The sequence below is a fragment of the Cololabis saira genome, chromosome 19 (assembly GCF_033807715.1).
Source record: "Cololabis saira isolate AMF1-May2022 chromosome 19, fColSai1.1, whole genome shotgun sequence".
In the NCBI taxonomy this organism is placed as follows: Eukaryota; Metazoa; Chordata; class Actinopteri; order Beloniformes; family Belonidae; genus Cololabis; species Cololabis saira.
This window is the reverse complement of record NC_084605.1, coordinates 17,876,936-17,893,621: the sequence shown is the minus strand read 5'-3', so window position 1 is coordinate 17,893,621 and position 16,686 is coordinate 17,876,936. Positions and strand designations below refer to the sequence as shown.

General features: G+C 40.6%; 1 protein-coding gene across 5 annotated transcripts in view; it reads right to left on the bottom strand.

Moving 5' to 3' along the window:
• The window catches only part of exoc7 (exocyst complex component 7), a 25,182-nt gene extending 8,496 nt beyond the window's left edge, over nt 1–16,686 (bottom strand). For 2 of the 5 annotated variants that reach the window (XM_061708950.1, XM_061708953.1), the window contains exons 1-13: nt 16,496–16,686; nt 16,288–16,353; nt 14,370–14,554; nt 14,191–14,296; nt 12,327–12,546; nt 11,832–11,999; nt 11,224–11,235; nt 7,935–8,027; nt 4,261–4,406; nt 670–822; nt 476–574; nt 335–397; nt 103–169 (exon numbers count right to left, since the gene is read on the bottom strand). In XM_061708950.1, coding sequence (XP_061564934.1) covers nt 103–169; nt 335–397; nt 476–574; nt 670–822; nt 4,261–4,406; nt 7,935–8,027; nt 11,224–11,235; nt 11,832–11,999; nt 12,327–12,546; nt 14,191–14,296; nt 14,370–14,554; nt 16,288–16,353; nt 16,496–16,573 — 1,456 coding nt within the window. In that variant the 5' untranslated portion in view covers nt 16,574–16,686. Of the gene's footprint in view, nt 1–102; nt 170–334; nt 398–475; nt 575–669; nt 823–4,260; nt 4,407–4,696; nt 4,766–7,934; nt 8,028–11,223; nt 11,236–11,831; nt 12,000–12,326; nt 12,547–14,190; nt 14,297–14,369; nt 14,555–16,287; nt 16,354–16,495 lie in introns of all 5 variants that reach the window. The other 3 variants (XM_061708951.1, XM_061708952.1, XM_061708955.1) reach the window with 3 other exon arrangements.

Here is a 16,686-nt window from a genome sequence, read left to right as displayed (position 1 = left end):
CCGCCCATCCCTACTGCAAATAACGTCAGAGCGGTCAGTAATTTCTGTGCAGCGTTGCAGCAGCAGGGAGATGCTTCCCTGACAATGCTACACTCACAGTACCTTGTGAAGCTAGCATGGCTCCTGCTGTCTCGTGGAAGTCCAGCAACTGCTGCAGGAACAGGATGGCCTACAGAGAAGAGGGGAGAGATCAGCTTGACTTGTCCAGCTGTTCTCCAGGAGACCACTAGGACCCCCTTACTCGGACAAATATAAAGAGTCCTCAAGGAAAAGGGGTTGAGACTTGAAGTGTGATGACAGGAAATAATAGCAGCACACAGAAAATAGAACTCACATTACTGGTTAGTTCATGGACTGTTCCATCTTTGGGCATGTTGTACTCTTTATCAGGATCGTTCTGTAAAGAAAGTGGGGATACAATGAGTGATTACTGACTGACAATGATTGGTAAAAGATTGAAATGTTATAGTCATGCCTTGATGCTGTCTGCAAACTCCTCCAGAGCTTTGGCCCCAATCGTCTCCATGGAGGTGATCAGTGCAGGCAGCTTGTTCTTGGTGCCTGCAGCTGTGCCCTGCTCACAGTATGAAGTAGAATACTATGTTATTATATTACTAATTCTAAGTAAAACACTAGAATACTATTCTTTATATGAGATTGTGCTCAGACCTGAAGCGTCGCGTCAAACTCTGATTTGTTCATTTTCAGGTGCCTGAGGATAGGGAAGATGGTGAGGACGGCTGAGTAGTCATGTCGCATTATGGCCCTACGAGCTGCAGACACGATGTTGTCTCCCTCCAGCATCAGGTTGTCTAGTGCTTCCTGTTAAGAACAAAACAAAATGACTCAACTGACTCTGCAGACAACTGCTCTGGTGGTCTAGTATCTCCGGGCAGCTTGCGGGTTCTGTGCAGTATTTTGATGTGGCTCGGACTACGCCCTTCTGGACAAGGGAGCACAGCTCCAAGTGCTTCAGTTACTTCAGCCCACTGCTCCTGGTGTAACTAGTGATCAGTTAAAAGCAAAGGACTAATTTCTCTAGTATCTTTATCCCGATTCCTTGAACATTTGAAATATGTCTCTAGGATAAAGTATGGCTGAGCAACAGGCTGCCAAAATCCACTCAGTTCCTATCTCGGGGACTTTAACCCGGGTCCTGCAGACCCAAGCCTATCTCTGTCACTATTGTCAATATTTCTGCAAGATGACGGGACTCCTACTTGTGCTGGAAGTCAGAGATGTACAGCATGAAGAGAAATGGTGTGAGTACAGTACCCTGTGGTGGTCCGGTGCTGAGACAACCATTCAGTTTTGTTCAGAAGTGCCATGGCAAATCATAAAAATACTGCAACTTTGCCACCACAGCCACATACAATGTTCAAGGGTTATATTTTACGACAATGTGTCATCAAGGTGTGAATCATCACATCTTCTAAAGTCCAGACAAGAGAAGAAAATACTGTAGGTTGGAGCAGTAAATCACTTCTTGTGATCGGCCACGCTGTCACAGCCACACCCCTAAGCGTACGCTCACTGTTATTTTTGTGACTTTTATAATATTTTCTTTAAAAGGTTTCACATGTCTGTGATCATTCTGAGAACATTGACAGTCTGGAGTCTTGGGTACACTTGGCCATTTTTGACTAATTTTGAATTTAGCTCTATATTTCACCTTAAAACTAGAGCTGGGTATCATCACTGACCTCCCGATACGATACGATACCGATACGATACGATATCGATATTCTGGTTACAATAAGGGAATAACATGATCCTTCCACCTGCCACGTCCGGCCAGAGAAACCCCACCCTGTCTGGTGAAAAGAAGCAGCCTGCTCGCTCCTCAAGTAAGGAGGAGACTTGAGCTCAGTGCAGGGCCTCCCGGGGTTGGTAGAGGGAGCAATGCCCAGGACTGACTTAGGTAGGAGCACTGGGTGATAAAATGGGGGAAAAAATCTGGATTTTTTAAATCGATACTTGGATTTATGTATCGATAATCGTTCCTACACATGCATATCGATAAAATATCGATATATCGATATTTTTAACCCACCCCTACTTAAAACTGTTCATCTTGCCTTGCTTGGCGTCATTCTCAGCACAACCTCACCTATGTGAATTTACAGTTTGTCATTTTGACAAACTGTAATTGGACAACTGCCACGTGCTGGACGACCTTATTTGCTTAAAGTTGATAATCGCTCCAGGTGAAGCTGCGTCCAGCTGTTATGTCATAAACTGATCAAGTGCTTTGGACGCGCAGCTGCAGCCGTCGAACCCTGCGAGTTGAGACTGTTTTTTTCCTTTCACCACAAGGTGGTGCTATAGGAATGATTCATGGATCTCTGTGCAGGTGGGGGCAGTCACATGACACACAAACATCCTTTTTTTATACACATCTGGCAAAACCATCCACTTCCTGTTTCACGGTGAATGACATAGATAGATGTCCATCCACAAAACTTTGTGTTGCATGACAACAGTTTTGAGTATGTTCAGTGCGAATCTCATGCTGATCTGATTTCATTTATTTATTTATTTAAAAAAGGGACAACGCACATTAATTAACATGAGCACTTGAGTCCATCATGTAAATGTGCCAGATTTAGCCATACAGGCTAATTTACATCTGCGGTCCCTGGCAGGTTGATGGCATATATAAAAAACATTGAAAGAGAACACACTAAAACACTAGAGCACAGAGTACAAACAATTAGTAAAACCATGACATAACTCCGAATGATGACAAACAACATAAATGAAGAACAAGAGCACACAAACACATTAGCTCACACAAAAGCACAAACAGGTAGTAAAAACAATAACCTGACCCCTATACCAGATTATGACAGCATGTTTGATTATCAAGTAACCACTGTTTTGTGTTTTTAGAGAAGGAATAAAGAGACGTGATGTTCCTTATTTCTATGGGTACAGTGTTCCAGGTATGAGCTGCTCGATAGGAAAAGGCTGACTGCCCAAAGGCACTTTTTCTATGTGCTGTGCATGAAGTAAATAGGTGGCGCTATGGAGTTCATCCAAGCTTGTCATATCCACTTAAGGTTCAATAAGGTTGTCAGTGTAAGCAGTAAAATCATCGGGTCGGCTCAACAAACTTTACAAGAACTTTATAAAAAAAACAGCTGATCAAGAAGGCAAACTCCATATTGTCTGATTGCTCACATCCCTTACATCAACAGTTTCAGTTTCTACCATCAGTTACTGCTTAGACTCCCTTTTGCAAATACAAACCGATATAAACACTTCTTTGTTTCCTCCGCTATTGTTCTTTTAAATGCAGGAAGGAAAAGGTAGTGGGTGAAAAAGCCTTCACTCTCAAACTTAGGTCTGTACTACTATTGTAATTTATTATGTATATTTTATGTATATTTAACATTGTGTGCTTCTCCTGTCGCGTAACTAATCGCCCCCTTGGGGACAAATAAAGTAATTGATTGATTGATTGAAGTGACTCTGAATCTGGCATGGTTGTTGGTGCCAGACGGGCTGGTCTGAGTATTTCAGAAACTGCTGATCTGCTGGGATTTTCAACTGCGTGATGCCATCATGTCAATATGGACCGATCGCTCAGAGGAAAGTTTCCAGTACCTTGTTGAATCTATGCCACGAAGGATTAAGTACTAGGTACTAGCAGGGTGTACCTAATAAAGTGGCCGGTGAGTGTATAGGGAACAGAATTGCCATGGTGAATGATCATTATTCACAGCGCTGCCAGCATCGCCAGATTCAAAGTAGAAAAATTATAATTCACAATATTGCATTATCAAGGTGTGAACCGTCACGTCCTGTTTTATTGCTTTAAGAGAAGAAAATTTGTTGGAGCAGCAAATCGCTTCCTGTTGTCCATTAGCCAAGGTGTAACAGCTAAACATATACTCACCTACTTTTAAGACCCAATCGGTCTTTTCTTTTTTTAACCCATCGCTTTTTTCCCCCCTTCAAAATGTGTTTTTTTATCACTATAAAAAGATCTGGCAAAATATGTGGTTTGGCACCATTTTTGAAGCTTGATTTCTGTAATTCAATGACTAAATGTTTTAGAAACACTGCTGTATTAGTAATAGAGGAGTGTTTCTAAAACCTTTGTCATCACTATTTGACCCTTTGATCAGGGGACTTTTAAGAACAATTAAAGACAAAATAATACCTTTATTATGCGCTTAATTTACAATATTACTGTTGTTGAATACACTGAGGTAGACCAAAAATAACAAAAAACCCCAGAAAAACAGAGCTAACCTGAATGAGGGAGTCAAAAGTTTTCTTCTGGTGGTGTTCGGGGATGATTTCTGTCAGGAGGGCATACTCGCTCTGGGCCAGCTTGACGAAGGCGCTGATACAGTGGATATATGAATCAATCTCAATGTCCAGGACATCATCCTTCCCTGGGAGGTAATAAGAAGAGCTCCAGTCAGCCTCTAAACTAAAAACATTTAATATAAGACATGGACTCCGGTGCTTTGGTCGACATATTAAAAACACTTTGAATCAAGATGACGAATCGAGACTACTGTGTTTATCTCCAGGATATGTGTTGTATTTGCAGGCTACAACTGTATTTAATGAGTAAATCGATGAAATGTGTTGAAGATGCAGTAGGTAAACTCTGTAAAAAAGGACCACCTCTCTAAACAGCTTATTTCCCTTCCATTGACAGCGTGTTCCTGTCACTCACCTGTGACAGCCCCATGCTTCTCAGTCAGGGGATCAGAGTGGTGTTTGACCCACAGGTCGTAATCATAACCTGGTGGGTGGGGCAGGGCAGCAAGGACACTAGTCAAACCACCGGGGTCATGACGAGCAACAAAGGGGGAGACAATCCTGACTCTGGAGCAGCTGTACTGACCACCACCAAGCACCAGCAGGGACACCGGAGAAGAGGAAGGGGACACCCGAAGCTGGGCGGGGGAGGGGCCAAACGTTGTGTGCATTGAATGATGTTGAAATCAGTCAAAGATAAACTACGAGACAGAAACCAGCTTCAAATGTCACAACAGCTTTCACTGCAGTGATTGGTAATAAACCACATCCTCACACACTGAAATCACTCTGAATCCATCTCACAGGCTCTCAAAGATCTTCTAAACTTGCTTGATTTATTTTCTTTTTGGTTTCTGCAGAAGCTACTGTGGGTCTACTGCACTGTTTTGAAAAGTTTAAGCTCAATAACTGCTCATTTTATTAATGTCAGTAGCTGAACAGCACAAGTTGAAATAATTATAATTGTTTTTTGGTTATTTATGCACTTAATTTATCATTGAGTCCAGGAATCCCAGGATTTTCTAACTAGTGGCAGATTTTCTTGGCTGTACAGACTGTGGTGTGTATGCGGTCATTGTGACTCTGCACCGACGCAAGGCCTGCACCTGTTAAAGCAATCAAACTTAGTTTAATGCTTGATACATTTTTTGATAGGCACTTTTCTCTTAAAAAAAAAAAAAAAAAAAGTTCTATGAAAGCCATAATATTTTTTGTCTCACTGTCTGAAGTTAGATCCGACTAAACTTCTAGTGTTTCACATCAGTCAGGATTTCCAAAATTATTTAATTTTGCTAAATGCCACACTAATGAGAGAGAGAATTTCAAGTTACTTTCTTTGAGGTCAAAAGTTTAATTGTGTGTAAATAACGTGGGGGAAGCCCGGATGATGATGTCATTCGTTTGGAAGCTTCTGGTAGGTTAACTGACAACATGACAACATGTGAGTTAATTGAAGGCACACCTGGGGATGTCTTTTAAGGCCACGCCTCCAACACTCTGCTTCCTTGAAATCATGGGAAAATCTAAAGAAATCAGCCAAGAGATCAGGGAGAGAATCGTGGAGCTCCACAAGTCTGGTTCATCCACGGGTGCAATTTCCAGATGTTTGAAGGTGCCACATTCATCTGTTTAAACAACTATACGCATGTATAAACATCATGGGAATGTCCAGCCATCACACCACTCAGGAAGGAGACGGGCTCTGTGTCCCAGAGATAAACGTGTTTTGGTCCAAAATGTGAGAATCAACCCCAGAACAAAAGCTAAAACCTTGTGAAGATGAATGAAGCTGGTAAGAAAGAGTCCACAGTGACACGGGTCCTGCACGGACATGGGCTGAAAGGCTCAGCGAGAGAGAAGCCATTACTCCTAAAGAAACATAAAAAAGCCAGATTACAGTGTGTGTCCAAGACCTTAACTTCTGTAGACATGTCCTGTGGTCTGATGAGGCTAAAGTGGAACTGTTTGGCCATAATAACCAACGTTACATCTGGAGGACACGGGGGGGCGTGTAGACCTGAGAACACCAGACCAACTGTGACGCACGGTGGGGGCAGCATCATGTTGTGGGGCTGTTTTACTCCAGTAGGAACTGGATCTCTTCATGAAGAAAGACGTTAACATAGAAATATTAAGCCACATCTCAAGACATCACCCAGGAAGCTGAATCTCTTCCAGGGGAACTATGACCCTAAACACACTGCCAACAGAGTTAAAAAGTGGCTTGAGGAAAACAAAGTCAGGGTCTCGGAGTGGCCGTCACAAAGGCCTGATCTCAATTCTGTCCAAAATTCGTGGGCAGATCTGAAAAGGCGTGTGTGAGCGAGGCGAGCGGCAAACCTGACTCGGGGCCGGTTCTGTCGGAAGGAATGGACCAGAACTCCAGCAGAGTCCCGTCAGAAGCTTGTGGAAGGTTATCCAGAACGTTTGACCCAAGTCATGCAGTTCAAAGGCAACGCTACTAAATACTAAGGAAATGTATGGAAACTTTTGACCTCAAAGAAAATAATACAACATTCTCTTGCTCTTTGTGTGTGTGTGTAATATATATATATATATATATATATATATATATATATATATATATATATATATAATATATTATATACACACACATACACACACACGGGTTAACATTCACTGGTAGCACCACTGAAAGACAGCAGGGACTGCTGGCTTTTGGTTGCTCTCCAAATTTTATTTTTAAACTTATGGCCTTCAGATTTTACATTCAGCATTTTCAGCAGGGTTTTGACTCTAGTTCCTTGTACATTTTAATTTAACTGGTATACAAACTGCTGTCTTGAGGAGTCAAGATAATCTGCGTTCATTTCATATTTGTTGGTGATCTTAACTGTTGGTGATCGTACCTTAACCAATTATTTCTAATTCAGAAAAGATTCTTGAGAATTATTTCATTTTCTTCTCATCAAGCACCTTCTGCACCCTTATTTAGCAAATTTAAATTATTATCAATTTTTCTATTAATAAGTTTCAAACATGCCTGTTTATGTTTAAGTTCATTCATTTCAAACAAGACATTCCAGGCACTTTTCATAATTTTTTTCTGTTATCATCAGATATTCATTCTTATTCATTTAGAGGTGGGAAGAACTTTCATTTACCTCTTTGTCGTACCTGCAGTCACCAATCCTTTATCAAATTCCATGGCCCCTCAACTCTGGAACTGTTTAAATAGATCTCTTAAGTTAGTGTCATCCTTAAAAATGTTTAGGACCAACTTAATGGGGTATCTTTTATATAGACAAAATTAACAGGCTATTCGTACTAAAATGAAATTGCCATTTCATAGATATTTTTGTTTGGGTGTTTATTGTATTTTTCTTTGTTTCTTTTACTTTTTCTTTTCCTTTCTATTCTTTTTCTATTGATTGATTTGTTTTGGAGATTTTGTATTGAGGGGGAGGATTTTTTATAAGCCCTTCGGGCTTCTTTTCCTCTCCTGCACAAATTATTTGTCCTTGTATGATAAAAAAAACTTTACTGTTGTCATTGTGCAAATAAATAAATAAAAAAAAAAAATAACTGGATTTTTGAAGCCTTGCAGCATCTAAAAACTGTTGTGACTCTGTGGAACTGAAACTGATGGAAGAAGAAAAACAGGCGGTGAAGAAAAGACCAAGGTGCTTTACCTTCCAAAGGAGTGAGGTTAGAGCCCCCCTTTTTCCCATCCAGCCCATGCTGTGAGTACTGTTTCAGAAGGTTCTGAGCCTTGCGAATGGTCCCTGGTCCCATAAACACAGAGACAGAGTCCACAGGAGGGGGAGCAGCCAGGTCCAGAGAGCCAAGAAACACAAGAAGGAAGAAGAAGAAAAAGAAGAAGAAAAGGGAGATCTAGAAAGTGAGTGATAAAACACAGACACCACATCCCTCCACCACCAGGCAGCCAGCAGAGGTTTCCATGTGGGGAAGGGGGCGGGGGGGGGGCACAGCCTAGCACCACAGCTACACAACAGGAGCAGTGAGTAAAAAGTACAGCACTACAGGGCAGCTGTGCTGACACAGTCCCAGGGTCATGGAAGAGAATACACAGGTTAGATCAGGTATAAACAGCCATCACAGTACATACAATCAACACTGCATCACTCCAAAATATTCTGTTACATGGTTTAGGGATGCAAAATCTAAAACACATTAAGAGTAACAAAAATCTAAACACAAAGTCTAGGTTTATCAGAGGGTTAGTAAATATGTGGGACATTTAAAGCTGCACTCATCAGTTTTTCTTGCAATGCAGAAAGCTGTCAATCACAAATCAGACAAATCACACAAAGCTGTAATGCTGGGCACATGAATAAAAACATCGTTATTGATCTATGGGGGTCACGCTGATGTTTCTGGCCAAACAATGCTTACGGGATTATTTGAGCAGCTCAGCATTTGCTACTTTGGCCTGAATAATCTCAATGTACTATGAAGTTCACATTTTAAGGGATTTTCAATATTTTTATATCAGGTTTGATGAATGCAACATGCCTTTAAAGTTAACCCATACTTGTTTTAAATAACTGCCAAGTATTTTGATTGTGGACCAATGACTAATGGTGATTAGGTTTTTTTTTTTATATCCCAAATTTGTATACATGACATAAAAAACTAAGCTGCCCCGCTCACTGCTCAACAGTTTACTGGCAGATAAATGTTTGTCACTTATTTTATTGTGTGGTGTCACTGGTCAACCAAAGAAAGGCCTGCTCATGAGAGGAAGTGGAACATATCCCCACCAATCAAGGCACTCGCCTCCAGGACACTGAGGCCCCATCCACACGAAGACAAGCTCAGGCCTAGACGTAGAAGTGTTTTATAAAAACCCAGCCGGTGTTTGGGGGTGTGTAAACCATCATTTCTAAAACCAGGTTCCAAAGTGGAAAGATTTGAAGACGCCGTTTGAGTATATGCATGTAGGCCAGGGGTGGCCAGTCCTGGTCCTGGAGAGCCCCCATCCAGCAGGTTTTACATGCTACCCTGCTTCAGCACACTGGCCACGGTTACATGATGTTTCATAATTCTGAATTAATTATTCTGAATTAAACTATTTTCCTTCGAGTTTACATGGAAATAGTAATTCCGAATTGTGGTTTACATGGAAAACACGTTTGATCGGCTTTATCCAATTCCGCTTAAGGTCTGGGGTTGGGAAGGTTCTGATTGGATAGAGGGGCGGAAATTACGTCTACCGGAAGAAAAACAAACTTAGCCACTTAGCCGCTACAACTTTGAAAAGCTCACAATTTTTTATGTTTCCTGCCATCTGTTCTTTTAATTATTTCCAGATCCTCAGGTCCACAAGCAGTAGAAAAAGCGCATGTTAACAGAACTTCAGACTCAAGCAGGTCAACATCACAACAAAAATAAGCTTGTTTCATTATTCAAACTGTGCAAGAAGAAGCAGATGATCAGCCGTTAGTTAACCACAGACTCCTCTAACCACACAAACCCACCAAGACCGAACTACTGAAAACTTCAGAGCCTTGGGTTCATGGCAGCAGAGATACATAACCTCCTTCATCTCCATTATCATTGTTCTACTTATTAATACACGTTTAATTTAAAGAAATGAATCAGCATTTCTCACTGACGTTAGATTAAAAGCTGTTTGTACTTTAACTGTTTGAAGAAATGTGGACTACAGTGGCTACATGTTTTGTTCCTGACTGTTACTAAAAAAAAAACACAAATGGGACAATCTAGCTGGGCTCAACAAACCTTACCCTAGCTCAAACTAACTCTAGAGGAGACACCGGCCAACAGATCACTTCTTATCAACACCTCCCTTCAATTACACACCAGCCTTCCGTCTTTGGGTCTCTGCAGGAAGTGAGATAAGTGTCCGTTTATGGACAGCAGACCATAAAACGTTAATATAACTGATATTTGATTCTCACTAAGAAATAGGATTAGTGCAGCTGATTATACAAAGTAATTGTCTTTAATTCTGTTTTGTATTAAACTGACAGATAAGCTGTAAATCCATAGAACTTGGATTATTTAGGCTGCGATTTTCAAACATGAACACGCCTGAGCAAAAAGTACTTTACATTTTTTTTTATTTAACTTCCTCTGTGGTCAGTAAAATACATCACAGTTCAAAGTTCACTTAGCTTGAATTTATGAACAAACAAAAAATATATAATAATGTCTCCTAGGCAACACATAAAAAAAAAAGAAAAAGGGCATTTTGTAAAAATGGAACAAAAATGACCCATAAACACACACCTCCATGATTACTACATCAGGAGCGGTTTATTATTCCAACAGTTGACCCAGTGACCTCCAGCAGTGAAGCGAGGCTTGAGCAAGATGTTTCTGCGTTAACACGCAGTACACATACTGAACCAGCAGAGGTCAGTAATGATGCACAGAATATTATACTCTGGGTACTATCTGCTTTTTCAATCATTTTATGCATTCCTTTTGTTTACAATCACTTCATGAATTCTTTATATAATAAATAAGAAATTCCATAATATAGATTCATTTTTTCCTGATATAAAATTATAAATATCACTATGAAAGACTTCATATTTGCATTTATAAATCAATGAACAATGAGACACTGATGTTTACTGATATTTTCCTTTAAGAAAGGAGATTGCTGAAAAAGGATAAAATGTGTCTGCTGGAGTTCAAATAACTGAAATGAGTTTATGGGATCATTTGGAACATGGATTTTTTATTTAGTCCCAAACCAAACTGCATTTTCCTGCTGCAGATGCTGCCATGAAAATCAAGACCTACACACTGAAAATATCCAACTACATCCGACCACAGAACAAATTAACCTCTAATGTCTGTGAATGTGAACTTCAACTGTTAAAACAAACAAAACGTACTCAAAACGTACGTGTTTCTCATTGGTTGTGAAATGTGGTATCCAATGCAGAAGCAAGCATGATGCACACACTAAAGCTTTGTGTTTACCTGGGATGTAGACTGTCATCGCAACATAGGGATTATAAGAGGAAAGGTTGAAAGATGGTTAGACAAGACTGTGAAATCACAGGCATATAGTGAAGGTGCACCATGGTTCAGCATGTAGAACATCCGTACAGGTTGTGGAGGACACCTGAATCTGGACAACGTGGCTGGACAGATTTAATCAGACAGTCTCTGAATGTGGTGAAGAGTGCTCACTCAGTGCATTCAACATCACACAGATTCATGCTGTGTGTTCAGTAAGGGTGCTTTCACACCTGTCCCGTTTGGAGCAGTTGTTCCGAAACAGGGAGCGTACGGAAGAGGAAACTCCTTCCGCGTTCATTTCTGACCAATGAGAGAACAGTTGGTTCATGCATGGCATTTGTTAACAGCTTTGAACCGGACGGCTGCCTCGTGAACACAAAACGCCACAAACAAAAAACAAAACAACTGTATCGATTTAGCCCCTGAATCGGAACAAAACAAATGGGCCACAGGTCTGAAAGCACCCTTAATCTCTGAGGAAAGGGTTTGTGCTTCGGGTTTGTGACCGCAGGCTCAAGAGGTGCATTAACAGCTGATGTCTGAATGATGGGAGAAATCCTACTGACCTGGTCTCTTGGGAGCTTTTTTAGTGGGCGTATCTTTGCGTTTGGTTTGAACGGCAGGTGAGTAGAGGATCCCGGAAGAGGCACTGTTCTTGCGGAAATGTTCCTTCAGGCCTTTGATAGAGCGATCCAACTGGTTGGACCTGATCTGGTAGTACACATTCATAAAATCTGGAGAGGACAGAGCAAAGATGGGATTCTACAATTACATAACCCTCTATCCCTTTATAGTTTCCAACAGAACTACAGAGTAATATTCAAATCAAAACTGAAGAGCTTATACTGCTCATTGATGTACAAATCATTTATCCCAGAAATATTCTGAAACATCTGGGAACAGCTTAAATAGTTTTCTATTCAAATTCTTACTGCAGTATGAGCATTTCAACTGACCAAGCTCTGCCTCATAGGAAGCAGGACTGAGCCGATCTTTAAAGCAGGTAGATGTCAACACTTTTCAGCGATTCAGAATCAACTAAATCACAAATACAGAATTACCCTGATTACGTCCGTATTCCACCAGCCAGCCAGCGATGCAGATGATGTCCTGCAGCACGGCCTCAGGCAGGTGTTCAAGGACTATGTCATCCGCCTCCAGCTCCTCATCAGTACCGATGGCATCCAGGATGAGGATGGGGGGAACGGGTTTACTGTAGCGGGTTAGGAGGCTGCGAAACTCGGCCTCCAGCAGCTCTTTCCCCTTCTCAAAGCGAGCTTTCTGCAAAGAAGCAACAACCATCTACCGTCAGCAAATGACTGGACAATTTAGATGCATGACCCGTTGAAAAGGCAATAAACTTAAAACAGGAGACAAGGAATCAGGATTTCATGGAAAACAATCAGATGATGATAAACTTTCATGTCATTGGAACTATGTTTATTCATCTTGAAAAGTGTTTAAATTCAAATCAGTTGTCTTATGTAAACCTGCATGTTGTTATGTAATAAATCCAAAGAGAAAGTAATGAATGAGCATGAGAAAGAATTAGGTTATTTTGGAATGTTTTAAAGTCTCAGAGACTACGTTTACATGCAGTCAAAATTCGGGTTATTGCTATTATTCCGGTTACTGAGACATTTGGAATATTCCGTTTACATGGTAATTAATCATTTGGGATATCTGGATCAAACCAGCAACGCGTGGAGAACGTCATGACGCAATTACCGTCATTTCCACTTCTTCCTGTATCCAAATTCAAAACAAATGCTGCTTCGCGCAACTTTTTGCTCACCTTCTTGTAAATCTCGCTATCCCCGTACTTTCTACAGTCTAAAAATGCCAAACTGTTCATATCCTTCATTACATTTATAAAATGATTAGTCTCCTCCTCATTCCAAAAGTGTGGCGTGGTCTTGCGTAGGGGTGGGCAAAAATATCGATATGGCAATATATCGCGATACTTTTCCAGCCGATTCAATATCGATATTCAAAATTTGAATATCGATTTTTTTTTTTTTTTTTTTATCCCCGATCTTTTTCCCATTATATCACCCAGTGCTCCTACCTAAGTGACAGTCCTGGGCATTGCCACTCTCTACCAACCCTGGGAGGGCCCTGCACTGAGCTCAGGTTTTATTTCACGTTTTATTTCATTTTATAATTTATTTTTTATATAACACAATTGCCTGTCCTTAAAAAATGAAAAATAATGGACAGAGGTTTATTTATTTATGGATTTATATCTATACTGACTGATCACTGTGCCTGTCCTTGGTTTTAGTACCCATCTTTCTTGTGTTTATTATCATTTGCCACATAATTAAAGCAACCTCATACTAAATTTAATGTTAATTTCATATGATGTAAATAATATGAAAAACATATACAAATATGTTGTAACTTTAGCTTGTATAGTTATAATAAAACATTGTTTTGACTCAGTTTGTCCCATGAATTGTCACTATAATCTGATGAACGTGCAACTCGGATTTTAAGATCCATCACTATCATCTGATGTACATATATACAACTTGGATTTTAAGATGTGTAATGCATTTTTAAATTTTTCGGGGAACTATGTAGAATATAATAATCGGGATATCGCATAATCGGGATATCGCAATGTGTATCGTATCGTGGCTCAAGTATCGTGATGCGTATCGTATCGTGAGGTCCTTCCCAATACCCACCCCTAGTCTTGCGTTTCTCCATGTTTAGAAGTACGTCCTGGACTCAAAAGACCAAGATTCCTTGCGAACAGAGCATGCGCAGAAAACACATTTTTGGGGGCGGGCACTCCTCTGATGCCGAGTTGCCTTGCAATTATTTTACCTTATGAAGAACTTGCTTGCCAGTTACCTGGCTGTGAAAAAGCGATGCAGGGATGCTTAGCTCAAGAATGAATAGAGAATGATACTGTACCACGGTGTTGAGTTCAGGGCTGTCAGGGTTGTTGTCTTGAAAGTATTCCACAGCTTTCTGAATCTTTGCGATACAAGCAAGATACTCATCCAGTCTTCCAGTAGGTCTGGGACAGAAAAGGGAAATGATGATGCATCAAAAGTTGATTTTATCCCTTCAAATCTGTTTGTTGTGCTTACCCCTCTCGAATGATCCTGTCCGTGTCTTTGGCCACGTGGTAGTAACTGATGACGTGGTCCATACAAGACAGAGTTTTGTCCACGTTCTCCTGCAGCCGCTGCAGGTTCTCCGTCTGCTTGTGGACCGGGATGATGGAGTTCTCCAGCTGCATCAGCCGACTTTCGAATGAAGAGAGGATGGAAACCTTCCAGGACAACAAATAAAAGCACAGGTTAAAAACAGAAATAAGACAGTAGCCTACTAAAGAATTAATTGTTTGTGTGTATAACAGAGTGTTACAGCAATAAATTGTCTAACAATGTAGTTGCTTGGGTGCTGTGAGGAGACAGACTCACTCACATACAGTAAATAGGTAAGTAGGCATATGTTTGTATGTGTTAAAGCTTTTGCCTCTTCAATTGTGTATCAAACTTTTGAAAACTTTAAAACCACAACCAAATAACTAAATGAATGCATTTGGATCACATTAGACCTGGTCGTACACAAAAACTCATTTCTGCTTGTTATTTTCACAAGGTCAGACCAGTTCTGACCCCATTAGAAAAACACGTCACACCCGGACCGAGGCATTGAACCCTGTTAGAAAACAGTTTGAGAATTTTTGAAATGACTAAACCAGTCTGTCTCACACAAACAAAACTAACTCGGTTACGGTTGGATGTAGTGTTTCTTAAGCTGGAGTGGTATATTCAAATTCAATGAACTGGTGGACTTCAAAACTGCACAGATTATGTTCAAAATCAACAAGAACATGCTGCCAGACTGCATCCAAAACATGTTTAATTTAAGACAAAGCCACTACAACCTCAGAGGGGAGAGCATATACAGGAAATCAAAAATCAGAACCAACACCAAACTGAGATGCTACAGTGGCAGCGGTGGATGTATGGAATAAGTTGGAGAGGGATTTGAAATCAAGTAGAACCTTATTTTAAAAAAAACATTGAAAAGAAGGATGATTTCTCTATACCAAAGTAATGAGTGGTGATGCTTACTATGTTGATTTGGGTATTCATTTAATTGGTGATTTGATTATTCAAGGATGAAGGAAACATAGACTGCACCTTTTTTTTTTTCCTTCTTATTTCTCGAGGAATCTTTGTTATCCCCATGGAGGCAATTTGTTTTACTGGCAGTCTCAATCTCTTACTTCTTGTTTTTATTCTATTACTTTAAATAATCCTTTTGAGCAGGGGTCACCAATCCTGGTCCTCGAGGGCCGGTGTCCTGCATGTGTGTGTGTATAACAGCGAGTGTTACAGCAATAAATTGTCTAACAATGTAGTTGCTTGGGTGCTTTGGTGTCTGGCAGTGCTGTGAGGAGACAGACTCACTCACATACAGTAGATAAGTAAGTAGGCATGTGTTTGTATGTGTTAAAACTTTTGCCTCTTCAATTGTGTATCAAACTTTTGAAAACTTTAAAACCACAACCAAATAACTAAATGAATGCATTTGGGTGCATTTGCATGTTTTACATGTTTCGCTGCTTCATTGCACCGTGATAAAAGTGACTGTGTCGTTAAGAGAATTGTGCAGACCTCAATGACAAGCTGATGACGATGATTAATTAGAATCAGGTGTGTTAAAGCAGAGAAAACCCTAAATAAAACATGCAGGACACCGGCCCTCGAGGACCAGGATTGGTGACCCCTGCTTTTGAGGGTAGGCAATGAATAAGCTTTGCTTCAGCCTACACCTTTTTTCGGTCTGGATGTTATTTGTATTTTGGAAACTTTTGTTTCTTTTTTTGTAATGTTTTCTTTTAACAGTGTATTCGTTTCCTTGTTGTCATTTTTAATTTTGTAAAAGCTATTTTGATGTTTGTCTTATTTTTATTATTTTTGTTGTGATGTCATGACCGAAATAAACAACTATTTCCTGGTGAGGGGGCAGTTAGTTTTCCTGTCATCGTACCATGCCTTTGGTCAACTGGTCGCTTTTCTCCATATTTTCTCGGATGAACGACAGCGTCTCTTGTTCCTGTAGCATCACACAAAAACATACAGGTCACTGATGGCACACATCCTGGAGATACTGGCATGCTATGGTCAACATGTTAAACTAGTGATGTTTTCTACAGGGACAAACGGAGCTCTGCTCTCCTTCCTCCTCCATGTCCGACCTGCTTCAGTTTCTCCTCGATCTCCCGCTTCCTCACGGCCGCATCCTCGCTGGGAATCATCCTGGGGCCGATTCCCATCGAAGGACGGTCTCCACTCGATCTAATGTGATTAATTGGCCTATTTAGGACAATAACACACACACCCAAGCTGCTCTGGTGAACGGCAGACAGCAGCTAGGATAACCCGGCAG